General features: G+C 40.2%; 1 protein-coding gene across 1 annotated transcript in view; it reads right to left on the reverse strand.

Moving 5' to 3' along the window:
• LOC126334742 (uncharacterized) overlaps positions 1–17,611 on the reverse strand; it is a 95,735-nt gene that overhangs the window by 3,478 nt on the left and 74,646 nt on the right. Inside the window, exon 9 of the mRNA XM_049997291.1 lies at positions 11,009–11,177. Within this exon, the coding sequence (XP_049853248.1) occupies positions 11,009–11,177 (169 nt within the window). The remainder of the gene's footprint in view (positions 1–11,008; positions 11,178–17,611) is intronic.

The following is a 17,611-nucleotide window of genomic DNA, read 5'->3' on the forward strand; positions in this document are numbered from 1 at the left end:
TTGTCATATGTAATACACATTACATAACAACATCAAACACACACAATGACATCATGAAAGTCAACGAAGAAGAATAAGAAATATATCACCTGGGTGAGGAAAAGCCTTCAGAGAGTCGAACATTGCAGTTGGTTGCTCTAACAGGCAAGGGGCAAATGATTTTTGACAAACAAAAGCTGGATGCAAGTGTAATAAGAGTGATTCAAGAAGTGTTGAGTGAATAAGAATTAGCAAATATTTTAACCAGCCAGTTGAACTTTAAGAAGATTTTGTCTTATGCAATATTACCCAATAGATCAGTCATCAGTGTACAACTACTGGTCCTACTGGCACAGTGACTGACAGGACAAAATACTGAATACCATGTTTGAAATGTTTACTGAGGAGGACTTTACCATGGTTCACCCTTTTGAGCACCGAATAAAACATGCTGAAACAACATGTAAAAAGATAACTGATCACAAACTAAAAAGCAGCTAAACTTGTTCAATAGAAGGCAAGCCATTGGATTTGACAGTATACCCATCTGGTTCAACAGAGATGATGCAAAATAATTTGCTACTCTTCCTGCAACAAGTCAATGTATATTTCTAGAGCAACTGGATAATCCTCAGTTCATTCTCATTTTCAAGAAGTGTCATTGTACATGTGCATTGTCTGCTATGTCAATCTGTTGCCAAATAATGAAAAATGTTTTATTTTTGCGTTTTATGAGTCTTCTAGAGAACTGTAGGAACTGACATACCATCTTCCACCAATGATTGTGAGAAAGCCAGTTCTTTCTGTCTGACTGTGAGATGCATTACGCTGTAGATGGCGGCAACAAAGTCAATGTCGTCTCCCTTGATTTCTGGAAGTCTACAACGTCACCTGCTGACTAAAATGTAATTACAGAACCTAGGACCAGGTTTGTGACTTGACTGAAGACTTCCAAGAAAATGGTACTCATTTGGTCCTTACCAACAGTAAACCATCATCAGACATTACAGTAGCTTCAGGCATGTGCCCGAGCTCCGTGAGACTGTTTGTGGGCAGTGTATTTATATTTACAGAAGTAGCAATGGCAGAAAGTTATACTGATGTGCAGAAAGACCTGCAAAAGTTTGGCTCTGGATGTAAGGGCTGTCAATTGATTTTGAATGCAAACAACTGCAACATACTGCAAAGAACGACTAGGATAAGCAGAAAGAAGAAGAAATAGGTGAAAAGACCAATTACTATTTGATCACATAATTGGCAACTGTAAATTATGTAAAACATCTAAATGTATGCATATGTGCTGATTTAAGGTGTGAAAAGGATTCAAGGTATTCAACATCATTAATTAAATTAACATTAATATGAAAAATTATATTTAAAAAATTGAGCTTCACGCCACTGCAAAATGTAAGTGTTTCAATTTTAAAAATAGTATCTAGTAACTAAACGCAAAAAAAGTTTGTTAAGCAAATGTAAGCAAAAGAAGAAGCAAATGTAATTGTGAATTGTGGTTTATTTGTCTTATAATGTACATAAACTAAATCATTTGATTCGGGGACAGGAAATAAGCCAAACTAAGGTAAAATTTTACCATAAACAAAGAACAGTTGATGTTAATAAACAGCATCATCGTCATAATACACCTTGCTCTAATTTCCATTCATCCTCTATGAATTCTTCTATTGAATAGTAGAATTTCTCCCACAGAATCTGCTGTAGCCTCATTTTTAAAATTTCTGGCTTCATATTAAATACGTGTTTGTTCATTAACATGTTATATATTGCCATCCACATGTACTAAGGAGTCCATGCATATAATTTCAACTGGTGTGTGGGTAGCATGAAACTATTATTATTTCTTGTGTTATATGTGTGATTAAAATGATTCTCCTGATACAATTTTTGTCTGCTGTGTAGGAAGATTATGATTTCATAAACATTTGTGGAGGGAACAGTTAGGATTTGTAGTTTCCGAAATAATGGACAACAAGACTCTGTTTGCTGTGCAGTACACATGCGTTGGACAATTTTCTTTGGCCGTTTCAGTATTCGAGATCCCTATTTGAACTTCCCCAAAAAATTCTCTCATATCTAATGAGAAATTCAAAATAACTATGATAAGCAATTTTTTGTGTATTCATGTCAGTGGAATTTCCTAGTATTTGCACTGCAAATGCAAATCTGCTTTGTTTATTTGACAAGAAGTCAATATGTGTATTCCAGCCTAAGTTCTTGTCCACATTTAGACACCAGAATTTGACATCTCTCATAGGTTGATTTTTATGTTCTTTTTGCTTTAAGTTCCACACATTCTGATTGATTTTGTAATGTACCATATGGATTTTTTCAATGTTCAGTTTCGACCCACTTAGCTGAAACTAGTTTTCTAAGGTATCATCATTCTTCTTAAGGCAGACACTGCAACAACATAAGTTTCTTGTTTTCTGCGACAAATGCATTAGCTCCATTTCCCGTTAGTCTATCTTTACTTTACGAAAGGCAAAACGCCTCAGGAGACTAAAGAGAAGCTTATGAACATTATGGTGACTCTGCATCTTCGATTAGACACAAGTTTATAAATGGTTTCAAAATTTTCAGAGTGGTCATATGGGCACAAGTGATGCTGAACGTTCTGGATGCCCTATGGAGGTTACAACAAAATCCATGATATGGTGATGGATGACAGAAGAGTTAAGGTGCGTGAGATTGCTAGTGCTGTGGGCATCTCGAATGAACAGGTACATAATATTTTGCATAAACATTTGGACATGAAAAAGCTATCTCCACGATTGCTCACGTTTGACCAAAAACGGAATCGTGTGGAGTGTTGCAAGGATTGTTTGCAGCTGTTCAGGAAGAATCCGCAGGACTTAAAGCATCATTTCGTCACTGTGGATGAAACATGGATACATTACTATATTCCTGAGACCAAACAACAATCTAAACAATGGGTTACTAAGGGAGAAAGTGAAGACCGTTCCTTCCGCCGGAAAGGCTATGGCAACTGTCTTTGGGGATTCGCAAGGGATAATCCTCATCGTCTATCAGGAAAAGGGTAAAGCTATTACAGATGCATATTCAATGTTATTGGACCATTCGTTAACTGAGCTGCAAGAAAAATGCCAGTGATTGTACTGCAAAATAGTTCTTTCCATCACGACAATGCACCAGCACACACCTCAGCAGTTGTGGTCGCAAAATTAATGGAAATAGGATTTCAACTCGCTTCACATCCCCCCTATTCTCCAGACTTGGCTCCTTCAGACTACTATTTGTTCCCCAATTTGCAGAAATGGCTGGTGGGACATAGATTTTATTCAAACAAGGAGGTGATTGCAGCAACTAATAGCTATTTTGCACGCTTGGACAATTCTTATTATTCAGAAGGGATCAACAAATTAGAACCGCATTGGACAAAGTGCATAAGTCTAAAATGAGAATATGCCAAAAAACAAAAAAGGGTTACCCCAAACATGTAAGTAGTTTTTATTTTGGCATGGACTTTTCAAATGCTCCTCATATATGACTGCCAAGTATGGAGCTATGGTATCAGCATGATCTGAAAGGAACTTGACTGATATACAATCTGGATCGGAGGCTTTGTCTTTAATAATTTAAACTGCTGCACTAAACCGAGGATATCTATGTCTAAGTTACTCATGTTGGTAGTCATTCCTGATTTGAACTATGGAGTGTTTTGTGTGCATGTGTGTGAAGGAATTTTGGAAAACTCCCCTTCAATGGCACTTTCACTGGTAACAATACCATTGTTATCGTGCAGTGAATGTATTGACTGTGTCTTGCTGGGTGTACTTCACATAAGAATCAAATCTCTCTGGATTTTCTGCCCGATTTCAAGACAGACTTTCACTGTGGAAACTATTACAAGCATCTCACATTGAAGTCCATGCTAAATTTTAAGCTTCAGTAAAACATGGGCAGTCTTGGAGATTTTGTGTTCTTTTTAAATTGGCATGCTTTTTTCGTTGCATCTCTGACAGTCTTGAATATCATGGGTATGGTGTCTGTTCTTTTGGATATGCGGTGGTTAATGCACCTACCAAGTATGCAGATCATGGGTTCCGATCCTGGTCTGGCACACATTTTCAATTGTCACTGTTGTCTCTGCGTAATGTCCCTGCGCAGCTGACATCAGTAATCCCTTCCCTTTTCTTTCCTTTCTCCCCCATCCATCTTCAATTTAGATATAATCTTATTAATTCATTTGCTATGTATGTCTAAATTGCTGTCAATACTATTTCTTTCAATTTAAGACACACAATCTATGCTTACATAGTTAGCTTGGAAGAGGTGGAAACTCACTCTTTATCTGTTTTTTCAAAAATAGATATAATTATTTGTGGATTTGGACATTATGATTTTCCGTCTTGCTACAACATTCTTGTGGATACTAACCCCCGTATTCTCCCTGTTTGCTCAGCATTACTCACCTCTGAGAGGTGAAGTGTGTTTTTGCAACCATTTACACTTCAAGTGGGCTCCTGAGCTATGTGTTCAAAATAATTTTTGGGGAAAGCTAAAATTCCACTTTAAGATACAACTAACTTTAAAAACATATTTTTGCCAACATAGTGAGAGTAGATTGAAGTCCCTACCAATTATAATAGTAAGAGTGGGGGGTACCTATTTGATGATAATGATTGGTTTCTGGGGCACTCTATGTGGAGTTATTGGCGCCAGTACAAAAGTCCCAATCTTTACACAATCCAATTTCATCACTTCCACAAATGATGATGAAATATGAGAACAATCACAAACACCCAGTCCCTGGGAGGAGAAAATCTCCAACCCGGCAAGGAATCAAACCCAGGACTCCGTGATCCAGAGGCAGCTACACTAGCCACTAGACCACGATCTGCAGTACCTATCTGAAATGAGACACAAGTTTTCTTTGAATTGTTCAGTGCTCATAACCTGTGTCATGTTGAGTCAGTAAGGGGAGGGGGAGGGGCCTCGGAGGGTGATGGTGGTCAGTAAAAGGAACCAATTACTAACTGGTTCCACTTGTCAACTATCTCCAACCATACTAAACAATAGAACTTGTCTACTTCAATTTCAGTAAAGGATAAACTACTTCTAATAGCACTAAACACTCCACCATCAACTGTTGTAATCTATGATTTATGAATACAGCAAGGGTCTTTTAAAAATTTTGGCTGAACTTATTGCCAGCTAGAGCCAGTTTTCAATACCTATATAACGATTTGAGCTTCAGTGCCTTCTCTTAGCGCTTGCACTGGTTCTTTCCCAACACAGTTATGACAATTTACAACTACAATACTGATTGGTCCTATGTCTATCCTCGTCCTGTGTTTGCCCTGCACCCTTTGAGACTGAAGCCCTTTCTGTACTTTTCTGAGATCCTATAACCTAAAATACACCCAATCCACTCCACACGGTGCTTGCTACAAATGTCGCCGCCTCCTGTGTGTAATGGACCCCTGCCCTATTAAGTGTAGCTCAAAAGCCTACAACCCTATGGCACACGTCATGGAATCCACAGCCTACATGCTCACAGAACCATCTGAGCCTTTGGCTGAGACTCTCCACTCAGCTCTGTATCAAAAGTTCCATCCCCAAGCAAGACTGGGAGTCTTTACCATTTCAAATAGCAGTCCAAAACCAGAATCTTTTCTGATCCAAAGTAGAACATATTGTTAGTAACAACATGAGCCACCCCTACAGCTGGCTGCAACCCTTTGCTCTTCATGGCATGAGGAAACACCCGTTCTATGTCTGGCATTACTCCCTCTAATATGTACACAGAGTGTACATTGGACTTCTTCCCTCCTCGGCAGCCATATCCCAAAAGAGCTTTGTGAGTGAAGGGTAATCAACTCGGCTTTCATCTGATCACAGCTGACACAGACTCTATCCATTCCATACTAAAGATGGTGGAATAAAATTCTATCAAGTTACTGAAAGTGGGACTGTGCTTAATAAACACACAAACACGCAAGAAGTTTACAACTTTAACTTAAAAGACCACAGGAAAATCAAAATGAGTCCCTTCTCGCAGGAAGCTCGCAACAACTCTCAAATGAAATGATATGCTCTGCTGAGATGATGCAGGGAAGAAAGCTGCCGTGTCATATCCCCCTTGCCCCCCCCCCTCCCTCCCCAAAATAAAAGGAGAGAGAGAGGGGAGGGAGGGAGGAGAGAGAGAGAGAGAGAGAGAGAGAGAGAGAGAGAGAGAGAGAGAGAACAATTGGTTTTGAGTGAGGATACTGTGGTCAAAAGTTTCTAACAAGGACTAGTTTGTAACTGATGACATAGTAATAGCTTTTCACAGCACTCACAAATGCTTGAAAAAACTCATTATACCACCATACACAAGAGCACTGACACAATTAAAAATTTAGCAAAAATTGGATCTATCTGTCAAACTTGGTTTCACACAAATGAAAATTTTTAACGCAGCTTCTACACTGGCATGCCATAGAACACTGCAGTATCAGTTTATCAAACTTACGGCAGCATACAAAACAGTTGGGCATGATATTAAATGCCATAAATGCAATCTACTACTAAACTAGCATCAACTTTATCAATGTTGGGCTTCCTAACAGATGCTTCCAAGTGGTTATGGGTAATAAATGAAGCTAAACAATGAACTTCTGCCAAGATACATAGCTGATATGCCTGAACCACCTCATGGAACTTTGAATATGGTATATGATTTGGGGGTGTGGGTGTGGCGTGTGGGAGGGGGGGGGGGGGGGGAGTGCTAGCCAACAGCAAACACAGTATTCACTTTGAGTACAAGCTAAGCTACTATCCCTCAATCAACACCCAAAATATCTAGATGTTACCCCCAGAAGAACACTGAGATTCACGAATCATCTCTCAAACACAGCTGTCAGATTTAGAAACAACAGTAACATCTTGCAGAAATTTGCCGGCACTTCATGGGGTGTGAGGGTCTTCAGATGCTATGCTATGGACTTCACCTTTACATCTAATCTATTCGCTAACAGCATATTGTGCAGTAGTTTGGCTAGTTCCATCAATGTTCACCTAAACTGAACTATGCACATTACAATAGCACAATAAAGGGGATTCTAACCTATTGGCTGCCTGTATTAAGCAATATAGCCCCACCTGAAATGAGATAAACCTCGAGAACAACCTTCCTGTAGTTTCATCCTGAATGAATGGAACGGGACGGCTGCTGGTAAAAGACATGAAGAAAATAAATACTGACAACAGTCATTTTATTATTTTTATTGGTGTAACAGTTTCAGTGCCTACTGGCTCCATCTTCCAGCCCTATACATATAGCTAGATAAGTCATCTAAATGTCCATGCTGTTATAAGGATCACTTAATTTCAACTGGCCTCCATAGATTTCTGAAACTTCTCTGTAGTTATGGGCTCTTCACATCTCTAATGAGTTGTTGTTAGAGATGCGGAGAGTCCATGTTTGCAGGAGTTTCAGAAATATACAGAAGCCAGCTGAAATTAGAGATCCCTATAATAGCATGGATGTTTAGATGACTTATCTAGCTATGCGTATAGGGGACTGAAGATGGTGCCAATAGGGCACTGACACTGGTAGTCCGATAAAAATAATTAATAAAATTACTGCTGTTGGTATTTATTTTCTTCAAGTCTGAAAACAACCTTATTTTACAAATCAAATAAGACACGCCTAAATGTAAGAAAACTAGACAGCATTCTAGATATCTACCCCTAAAAAGCACAATAATTTTGGATTAAAATATATTAAGCCTAACTGATTGCTGGAAAGAGGAATGGACCACACAGTCACACCTCACTTTTCACAATATGCCTCACCTAACCACCACATCATACGGATTTGATGGACCTCACAAAACCTGCTCTATCCTGAACAGAATTCAAACAAACTGTGGTAGACAGGCTGACTCATACAGATGGGAGAAAATGGCTTCTCTCAAGTGCAGTTGTGGAACTGCTAGGCAAACAAACAGTTTAAGATTGCCCTTTGACAGTCTTCATGGGTGACCACTTGGTATTCCTGCTTCCAATCAAAAAATCAGTATAATATATCAGCAAAATATACATTCAGGTGTAATAGTCTTTCTATAAATTTTCTGGTTTTCTGTACTTTTATTTCTATCTTCTTATTTTCATATGATATGCATGATTTAAATGCATACTTTATATTTGTATTGCATACCTTTTCTATTTAATTCAAGTGATGCATTACACCGTACACTACATAATAAATAAAAACAAAGCTCTTTTAAAAAATTTCTCAAGCCTTGAAACTTTTCTTTAGTGTTTTGGCCCTGGTTTGGTATGAGTGTATGACTGGTACAAATCTTTCAGTACATGTGTGCCTCTAAATACTTGGAAGACTGAAGTGAGCAGATCAATGGCCTTTATCTGCATCCAAGTCTAATAATAAAGAGTCCTCTCCAGGGGACACCACATGGTAGGAGTACTGTTCCTGCGAGCAGAATGGTTTGTGCGTTCACAAGAAGCTGAGGGCTACGCTGCCAGCTGCTGGCAGGGTCTCCCAAGCCGGATAGGCCTCAGTAGACAAACCAGATGAAGAATGTCCCTCAACATCCCATTAAGCTCTTGTCCACTCCCACAGTCCTTTCCAAATTCCCAAACATCCAACACAAAGTGAGAGGCAATCTGTGCAGCAGAATCAGAGGCACATGCAAAGATGTATCATTAATGAAGTCTCAAGAATATTGGGTGACCTCCCTGAGTAAGTAAGCTCGCACTGCATGGGGTTCCATGGTGTTGACCAAATAGATCCTCAATTCTCATGGTGCCACAATTGGGGGGGGGGGGGGGGGGGGAAGAAGAAGAAAAAACCCAAAATTGTGTTTCTGCAACTGGATCGAGCAATAGACCAGTCCACCAAGTGGAAGCTGTTACTGAGAAGTTGGACCAGATCAAGATCAAATCCTTCTTTTGGGGCTCAGGGGAGGAAATTCCTTAAAGAAAAATAGACAAGGAACGTAAAGAATGGCTTCCAAAAACACATGTTGTGGTCCTCAGTCCAAAGACTGGTTTAATGCAGTTCTCCATGCTATCCTGTGCAAGCCTCTTTCTCACCGAGTAGCTAATGCAACCAACACCCTTCTGCATCTGCTTACTGTATTCAACTCTTGGTCTCCCTCTATGACTTTTACCACCCCCCACACTCACCTCCAGTACTAAATTGGTGATCCCTTGATGTCTCAGAATGTGTCCTACCAACTGATCCCCTTTTCTAGTCACGTTGTGCCACAAATTCCTTTTCTCTCCAGTTCTATTCAGTACCTCCTCATTATTTATGTGATCCTTAACATAAATGAATGGAACTAAAAGGTCTTGAATCAAAGACCCCCCAAAAAAAAGACAGTGTCAGAGTGAACGGGGTAATCAGACCCATTCTACCGCTAACAGAGAATAGGGGAGAAGTCTACTAGTCCCACTTTTCAGGATTAATGGATCCAGAAAAAGCCTAGGGACAAATAGGGAAACAGATCTATAGTGCTGCAGTCTTGTTTGTCAGGTCAGCAGCTAGCCAAGAAGTACAGCCATCAATCAGCATCACCTTGCAGTAAGGAGGGGGACATACAAGTTGAGTACCCTAACTCAGGAGGGTCTATCTGTTCTTCACTTTGTCTCTGAGAGGAGGAAAACAGTGGAATGGTTAAGGAGGTGGTGTGCGAGATATATCCGTGGGGGATGGCAAAGCTACTGGTCAAGATAGCAGCTTAGTTCTTCGAAACCCAATTTGGGTAGCAAAACTTCTTATGGATACTCCTCCAAAACTCTGTTCTAAAAAATACGAGTGCAGAACCAGAAGGTCTCGACAGAGAAGTTGGCGAGAAACTCCTGGCAGCAATGTGAGAACAGGACCTGAAATTGTACTTAGGGTACTCGCAGGTTGCCGTCAGCATAATCAAAGACATCGGAAGCAACCATGGCAGCGAACTGGAGACAGCAGGTTTTGCAGCTAAACCTGCAACACAGTAAAGGGGCAACTGCCTCCCTCAGTCTTTTCCTGGGAAGACAATGGATGGATGTGGCCCTGATCCAGTAACCCTATCTATGTGAAGGAGGTATTTTAGGCCTCAGAGGAACTGGAGGTAAGTTGATGTATGCTGGAAATCTAAAGATCTGCAGAACGTGCATTTATGGAAAGAATGGAATTTCATTCATACTGATGCTGCACATCTGTTCGAGAACTTATTGATGAACAGGATGAAACAACATGAGGAAACAGCACAAGGGAGATTGTATTGGCCTCAGCTAACCTTCCTCATGAAGACAGTACTCTTCCTTCCTATGAAGTGAGGAGACTGGCAAATAGTTGCACACAGCAGAATGAACACCTGTGGGTAAGTTTGATCCCAATCCCCACAGTCTGGGGGGGGGGGGGGGGGGGGGGGGACAGTGACACGAGCAGTAAAGGTGAGCACCTACTTGTAGCACAGACAAACAGAACATTTCTACCCAACAGAAGTCTACTACTATCAAAAACAGGCCTTAATTTGAGGGAAAAAATTTCTGAGAATGTAGTTTCAGAGCACATCATTGTATGATAGTGAATCATGGGCATAGGGAAAACAAGAAAAGAGGAGAACTGAAGCATTTGAGATGATGTTGACATTGAAAATTTGTGCACTTACAAGTAACAAGGCAGAATCAGTGAGGGAAGAAACATGTGGGAAAACACTGACAGCAGACTAGAAGAAGGGACAAGATGATAGGAAATGCATTAAGACACCAGGAAATAACTTCAGTTTTATCAGAGGGAGCTGCAGAGGGAAACTGTGTGGGAGTGGGGAAAAAAAAGAAAGAACGAAAGACAGAGAGAGAGAGAGAGAGAGACTTACCAATACTTGTTCTCTCTTTTATTAAGAAAGTAATTTTTTATGGTTATGCCTTAAATCATCCTTACACACTTCACATGCAAGCCAGTTGCTATTCTTCATTATCACTGTAGAGAACACCTTTTTCAAAATGATAATGGATTATATTCTCTTTTACTGAGCAAGTACAATGGATTACCAACCTGTGATCAACAGTAGATGAAGATTTTATATCCTTGGCGTCATCACCTGAGGATGAAATTGTTTCCGAGATATCTGAGAATTTTCTTCGTTTAGAGTCACTGACTCCAGGACTCTTCTTGTCACTGCTTTGAAGAGGTCGTTTTTGGCCTTTTGTAGGAGTATCTTCATCTGAAAATATACCCTCAGTATAAATGAGATTCTAACTATCCAATAACATCAAGTTCATGGTTCACAATATTAAAGTGCAGTTGAACATGTTTTACATAATTGCTCCAAGTACAAAATTATGTGACAATAAGTTAGCTCTCTTTACAGTACATATCATGCTTGGCACAAAGCAATTTTAGATGGCTTAAGCTGTTGTGGAAAACACTGGGTGATTGCAGTGGAGGATGGGGGCTAAGTTACAAAACACATTGCAAGAGGTGATTTACAAATGCACTGGTTGGTGTGTGACAATGAGGACAAATGGAAACAGTCCACTGGTGAGCCAAAACATTATGACCACTGCCCACCACAAAATTGGATCCCATCTGGTGGCACTGTGTGCATTTGATGCTGTAAGGAAAGTATATAAGTGGAACACAGAGGAATGACAAAACATTCTAGCAACTATAGTTGTGGAAATCCAGTGACATAAGAGACTTTGCTAGAGAGCAGTTTATTATGACCCAGTGCATGGGATCAACCACCTCTAAAGAAGCAAAGCTGTTTGGTTGTTCGCATTCTACTGTTGTCAGCATCTGTGGAAAGTGGTTGATGGACAATCAAACCACAAGCATGTGGCATCATGTTGGACATCTACACCCCATCAAGAAACACGAATGTCTGAGGCTTGCACACTTTGTAAAACAGAATATGCAGCGATAGGTGGCAGGTCTGACAAGAGAGTACACTGCTGGTATAGATACAGGTGTTTCGGAGCACACTGTTTCAGTGCACATTATTGAACAGTGGGCCCTGCAGCAAAACAACCCTGTGTGTTCCCATGTTGATCTTTGATATCATCTATTACAACTGCAATGAGCATGGGACCAAGGTTGGGTAACAATCACAAAACTGGGGAGATGGAGCATATAAAGAGAGATGGAGGCTTGGAGGTGTGGGGGTGGGGGTGGGGGGAGTACAATGTCAGAATTGAAGAAAAATGTAGGAGATAAGGAAACGATGTGAGGACAAGATGGAAAAGGGGGTAATTGAGGATCAGAACTAGAGAATACTGTCAATACGGTTGTGGGTGTGACACACGTTTATCAAATAATTAGTTGAGTTTCCAGATAAGCAAAGTGTGGTAGTCAGCATTCAACCTGTTTAAAAAAAAAGCTAGTATCACTTAACATAGAATCCTCCACAATCATTGCACCTTAAGTAGCATATGGTATGGCTACTTGTGCATCTCAGCAGATCTTTGAATTGATTAGAAATGTTTGTAATTTACCTGCATTAGGTCTTGGTTTGTGTGTGAATTGGAAAGGTCCTGCACCTAGAATGCCAAAGCCATTGGATACAGGACAGAGAGAGGAAGTGGCACAGAGGTGGTCTACGATATTGCTCAGGTTGGGTGAGTGATGAAATACCAATTTAGGAAATGACTGTTAGGTACCTCTCATCCCAAGGAATGATGAGAGGTAGCTGAGGCCCCAGTGGGAGGACAACAATGCATTTTCCACAGCGTGAGTGACATAGAATGATAACGGAAGCATTGGTTAATGGCTTGCTTGCTTGCAGTGATGACAAGTTTGTTTGCGTCAAATTAATAAATGGCAAGAGAAAATTGTATCTTGACTAACTGAATGGGATTTTGTCTGCGAGGTTATCAGTTTACTCAAAGTCTATACACTGAACGCCACGACGAAACACAGTGTCACATGAGCAACTACGCTCGTTTCCAGAGAAAGAATTCGGTGTTCACGTGATATGTAGGGGTGTGGAAAATCCTTAGCGCACGCTTTGCAGCTGGCGGTGTTCGGCTGACTGCCGAGCTGTCACAGAGGCCGTGAGAAACCTGGACAACAATGTACGAAATAAATTTAACAATAATGTTAAAATAATGTTAAACTGAGTTCATTCTGTCGAAGCAGATTTATTTTCATTCAGGTTTCTAACAAAACGCTCCATTCAAACACAATTAATTGTTAATTTAAATATCAATACCAGTAATAATAGTGATGATAAAGGACGAAACAAAGTTCACTCTGTCGAACTTTAACTGTTTTCATTGAGGATTTTAACAAACCGCTCTTCTCTCTCCTCTACAACGCAGTCTAATTTCCACTTTTTCTACAACATGAAGAACGCACTTGTTCCAATCCTCAGCAGTCACTGTTCTTACTGCTTCTTCTAGCAGTACTTTAACTTCCGGCATTTTGTATGTTTTGTTTTTCGCTGCAACATAGCCTTTGATTCTTGCCCACACTAACTCGATGGCGTTTGATTCACAGTGATACGGAGGAATTCTGAGAACAGTTTTCCCTGCATTCTTTGCCATTTCATCTACTGCATATTCGTCGTGCGTTCTTCTATGATTTTTAACTATATCTAAAAGCTTTTTCTTCAACATACCGTCTTCGAAATCGATGTTTTTAGATTTTAGCCACTCTGATATTTCATGCTTATTGGAATACAGATTGGCAACTTTTTTCTTTTCTCTGAGAATGGTACAGTGCGTTATCAAGAACAATAACTGCATTTTCCTAAAGCCGAGGAAAAACATCTTGAAACCACTTCTCGAAGGTTTCGGCGCACATCTCCTCATGATAATCTCCACTTTTCTTGGATTCAAAAGTCCACAAACATCCTTCAATGAACCCTGCTTTGCTGCCAATGTGTGTGATAATCAGACGTTTCCCTTTACCTGACAGGCCTTTGCTTCTGATTGGATAATCTGGACAGAAATGCTTGTTTTGAAGAATTTATAGTGTCATCTACCCAGACGTAACTTTGGGTATGTCCTGCGTTCACCCACGTATCTTCCAAATAGTAAATGGGTCTGCCTTCATCTCTCAACCGTTTAATGGTTCGAAGATAACGCCGCCTCCATAAAAGGATGTCATCCCTGTCTATTAGCATGCAATCGCACCCACGCCAGATATATTTGAAATTCATTTCTCTCAATATCTTATAAAATGTAGTTCTCTAAAAATTGCCCAGATCTGGATCTTCGTTCACGACTCTAAGCACTTTGTCAATTGTTGGCAATTTGTTACAAAAAAAAAGATTCGTATCACATTTCTATCAAAGTCATCAACACTTTCAGAAAGTTTCTGTCATAATTTTCCTTTCTTGGGAGACTTCAAAGAGTGTGTGGCCTTGTACTCACTTATCACGCGATACACTGAAGAACGTCCAACACCTGTAGCTGCACCTGTTTTCAAAACAATGTCATGACAGCTCTGGATATAACAGTTCCGTTTTATACACATTAAGCACCATGTGCTTCTCAGAAGAACTTAATGATTTCTTCTTTGCTTGCTTCTTTGGTGGACTCAGAACTGACACGTCGACCTCGCTCGCTGAATCCTTGGAAACCATGTGATGCTATTGGATGCGCACATAAACAGTGAATGCTCAGCGTGACTACAAACACATATACTTACTCTAATAATCAACAACTAGTCTTTGAAGCGTCTTTACAGATGAACTTAAGATATCCTGAAATCGCCACTGTACGACACCCACAAACGAGCTCACATCTGCAACTGAGACGGCCACACTGACTGAGCGCCGTGCCTGCGAACCGCACAATGCATCACTCATAAAGGACAAACTGTTGCACCTATCGCATTCAAACAAACTACAAAATTAAATTCAAACCTTTCTGAAACTTTTCTCATTTACACCCCCCACAAAAAAATTTAATGGGGAAAAGTTTGTCTCTTACTATATTTCGGATGATGATTTGGTAAAAGTTCTGCATTGGACGTGAGATTTTATTTTATTACTTCACTATTACTGACTCTATTGGGCAGAAAATTTGCAGACGTCATCAACATATAGTACTGAAGGCAATTATAAAATTATTTAGCTGTGCGACACACAGTTTAGGAAATATGGCGTGATAAATACAGAGTAACACGAAAAAACAACTTTTCCTGAAAGCTTAAATATTTCTCTTTTTCAGTGACAATAAATTTTAGTGTAATGCAAAAAACGTGTCGGAAGGTAGTTCTCGGATCACTTTATCATGTTCAGGTGCCAAATTATAAAAAACACAAATTTCATTTTTTAATTTCTGATGCCCCTGCCTTGTACACCCCTCGACGGCAGTGCTGTGGTCACGCGCCTTGCCGTGTTTACAGTACGTCTCTTGTTTCGGTTAATGGAGTGTAAGCAACTCTTGCTTCGTACTGCAGATGGCACATCTATGAATTCCAAGGCTTTTTGTGAAGCACTTTTTCATATAGTATGGGCAACAGCTGTCCAAATGGAGGTACTGTTGACGATGAGTGAATCTAATGTGGACAGAGGTTTTTATGATGCCATCAGAGAGATGTAGATCAATGCCCAAAGTATCTCATGGAACACCAAAGGAATAGATAAAGAAAATTTGGTAGAAGATATTAAGGTTCAGAGGAAAGAGCTGGCTGTGTTTGACATGTTCCTTATTATGAAGATGGTACCATGGCTGCTGGACAAGAAACGAGGTTTAAGATATCAGAAGATTTTTCAATCCCTTTAAGTCCCTCTTAAAAGGAGTGGCAAAGGAAAGTGGTAGGCACATACTGTGATGATAAATACCATTCCATAGGAGTGGTGTCTATCCCTACTACATCTTCTTACCGACAAGTGGTACTTGCAAATGAAAGCTATAAAACAAGGGATCATAGGTAAGAGCAAGGCTGTTGTTTTATTTGCATCTGGTGAATCATTCAGACAGATGACATGCATCTTTCAAGATGGGACAGTGATCGGAGCCACTTCCCAAAAAGAAATACCTGCTTGGGCACAAATATGAGAATCTGTGTAGGGATGTTACAACTGACAGAAGCTATTCATGTGGTCAGATTGCAGCATCTCATTCCATCCTCACAAATGAAAGTATACAGTGGTATATAAAATTTCATGTGACTAGTATTTGTCATTTTAGTAATTCTTTGATGTCAAGATATACAAACGATTCTACACTGCACTTTACAGTTATTGTTACGCCTTCCACACTTGTAAGTTATCTTGTATATAGACATGTTTCACATGGAAATAAATGTTCAGTTGTATTAGATACCACACATTTGGTGACCCTGACGATAACACAACAACATAACCACATCGGCTTCGGTGCTCCACATCACACCGTAATGTGAACATTCATAACTTCCGAATCAGCAGCGCCACACTTGTTCTTGTATGAAAATGGACAATCTGCCAGTCACTACAGAGCCAGCTGTGAGCAGCATTCTGGCAACACAATCTAGTGTTGTGATCTGTGCAGCTTGAAAGCCAATTCATCCTCGTACAGACATCAGAAGATGAAACAAAGTGTAGATATGTAGTTGTAGCACTAACAGCCGCTTGAAAGCAGTAGCAACATACCTGTTGCAGTCAGAAGCAAAGTAACTAGAGAAGCTTTTACGGACTGAGGAGCTTGGCGATCAAACCCCATCACAACTTTTATGTCATTTGCATACACAGCAAGAAACACAGTGAGCAATGACATATTGCGCAATATTTTGTTGTCTCGATTAGCCCCGGACACTCAAAAAATTCTGACAGTGTGTGCAGTCGATTTGAATGTACTAGCACAAACAGCGGACAGGATGTCAAGCTGTGTCCTGCAACAAACATGTCATTACTGACATCACAGCAAGAGAATAGATCTGCAGTGACACTAGCATCAGTCCAGTTGCAGTTAGCAGAGTTTGCCATACAAGTAGCTGAATTACAAATGACTACAAGTAGCTGAATTACAAATGACACACACACACACACACACACACACACACACACACACACAAACACCAGTGACCGCACCTCCGGTGGTCAAGAAGTCTTAACTGCTCACCATCAGCATAAAATTTGAGCTGGTGCCACAAGAAATTCGGCAACAATGCATGAAAGTGTATACCACCACACAAGTGCAAACTTGAAGTGGAAACCGTAGAACAACAACTACTCACATCGGTAATGACTGTCGAAATTTTGTCACAGGCTGCAGCACGAAAGTACAATAGCTGGCAGACACAGGAGCAGAAGTGTCTGTCTACCTGTTACTCGTGTACCAGGCTGGAGCTGTGATGATTAATGTCTGTTTGCCACTAACAACTCTAAGATTAAAAGACACAGTCAGGTCACATTGTTGCTCAACCTTGGACTACACTGTACATTTGAGTGGTACTTCACAATAGCAGATATGTCAAAGCATAAGAGCCAGTTTCTTATCCTTTTATGATTTGATACCTGACCTCCAATGCAAGCAACTGATTGATTACACTACAAACCTGCATACTCCAGGGAAGGTGTGTTGTATCACTCCGATGGCGGGACATACAGTCGCAAGAGATATACTGTCCACACGATTCATGATTACTAAAAAGAATTTCCTGAAACCATGCAGCAGTCACCTACTCTTCCACAGATTAAACACACAATGGTGCATCACATTTTGA

Source organism: Schistocerca gregaria, chromosome 2, assembly GCF_023897955.1.
Source record: "Schistocerca gregaria isolate iqSchGreg1 chromosome 2, iqSchGreg1.2, whole genome shotgun sequence".
Classification (NCBI taxonomy): Eukaryota; Metazoa; Arthropoda; class Insecta; order Orthoptera; family Acrididae; genus Schistocerca; species Schistocerca gregaria.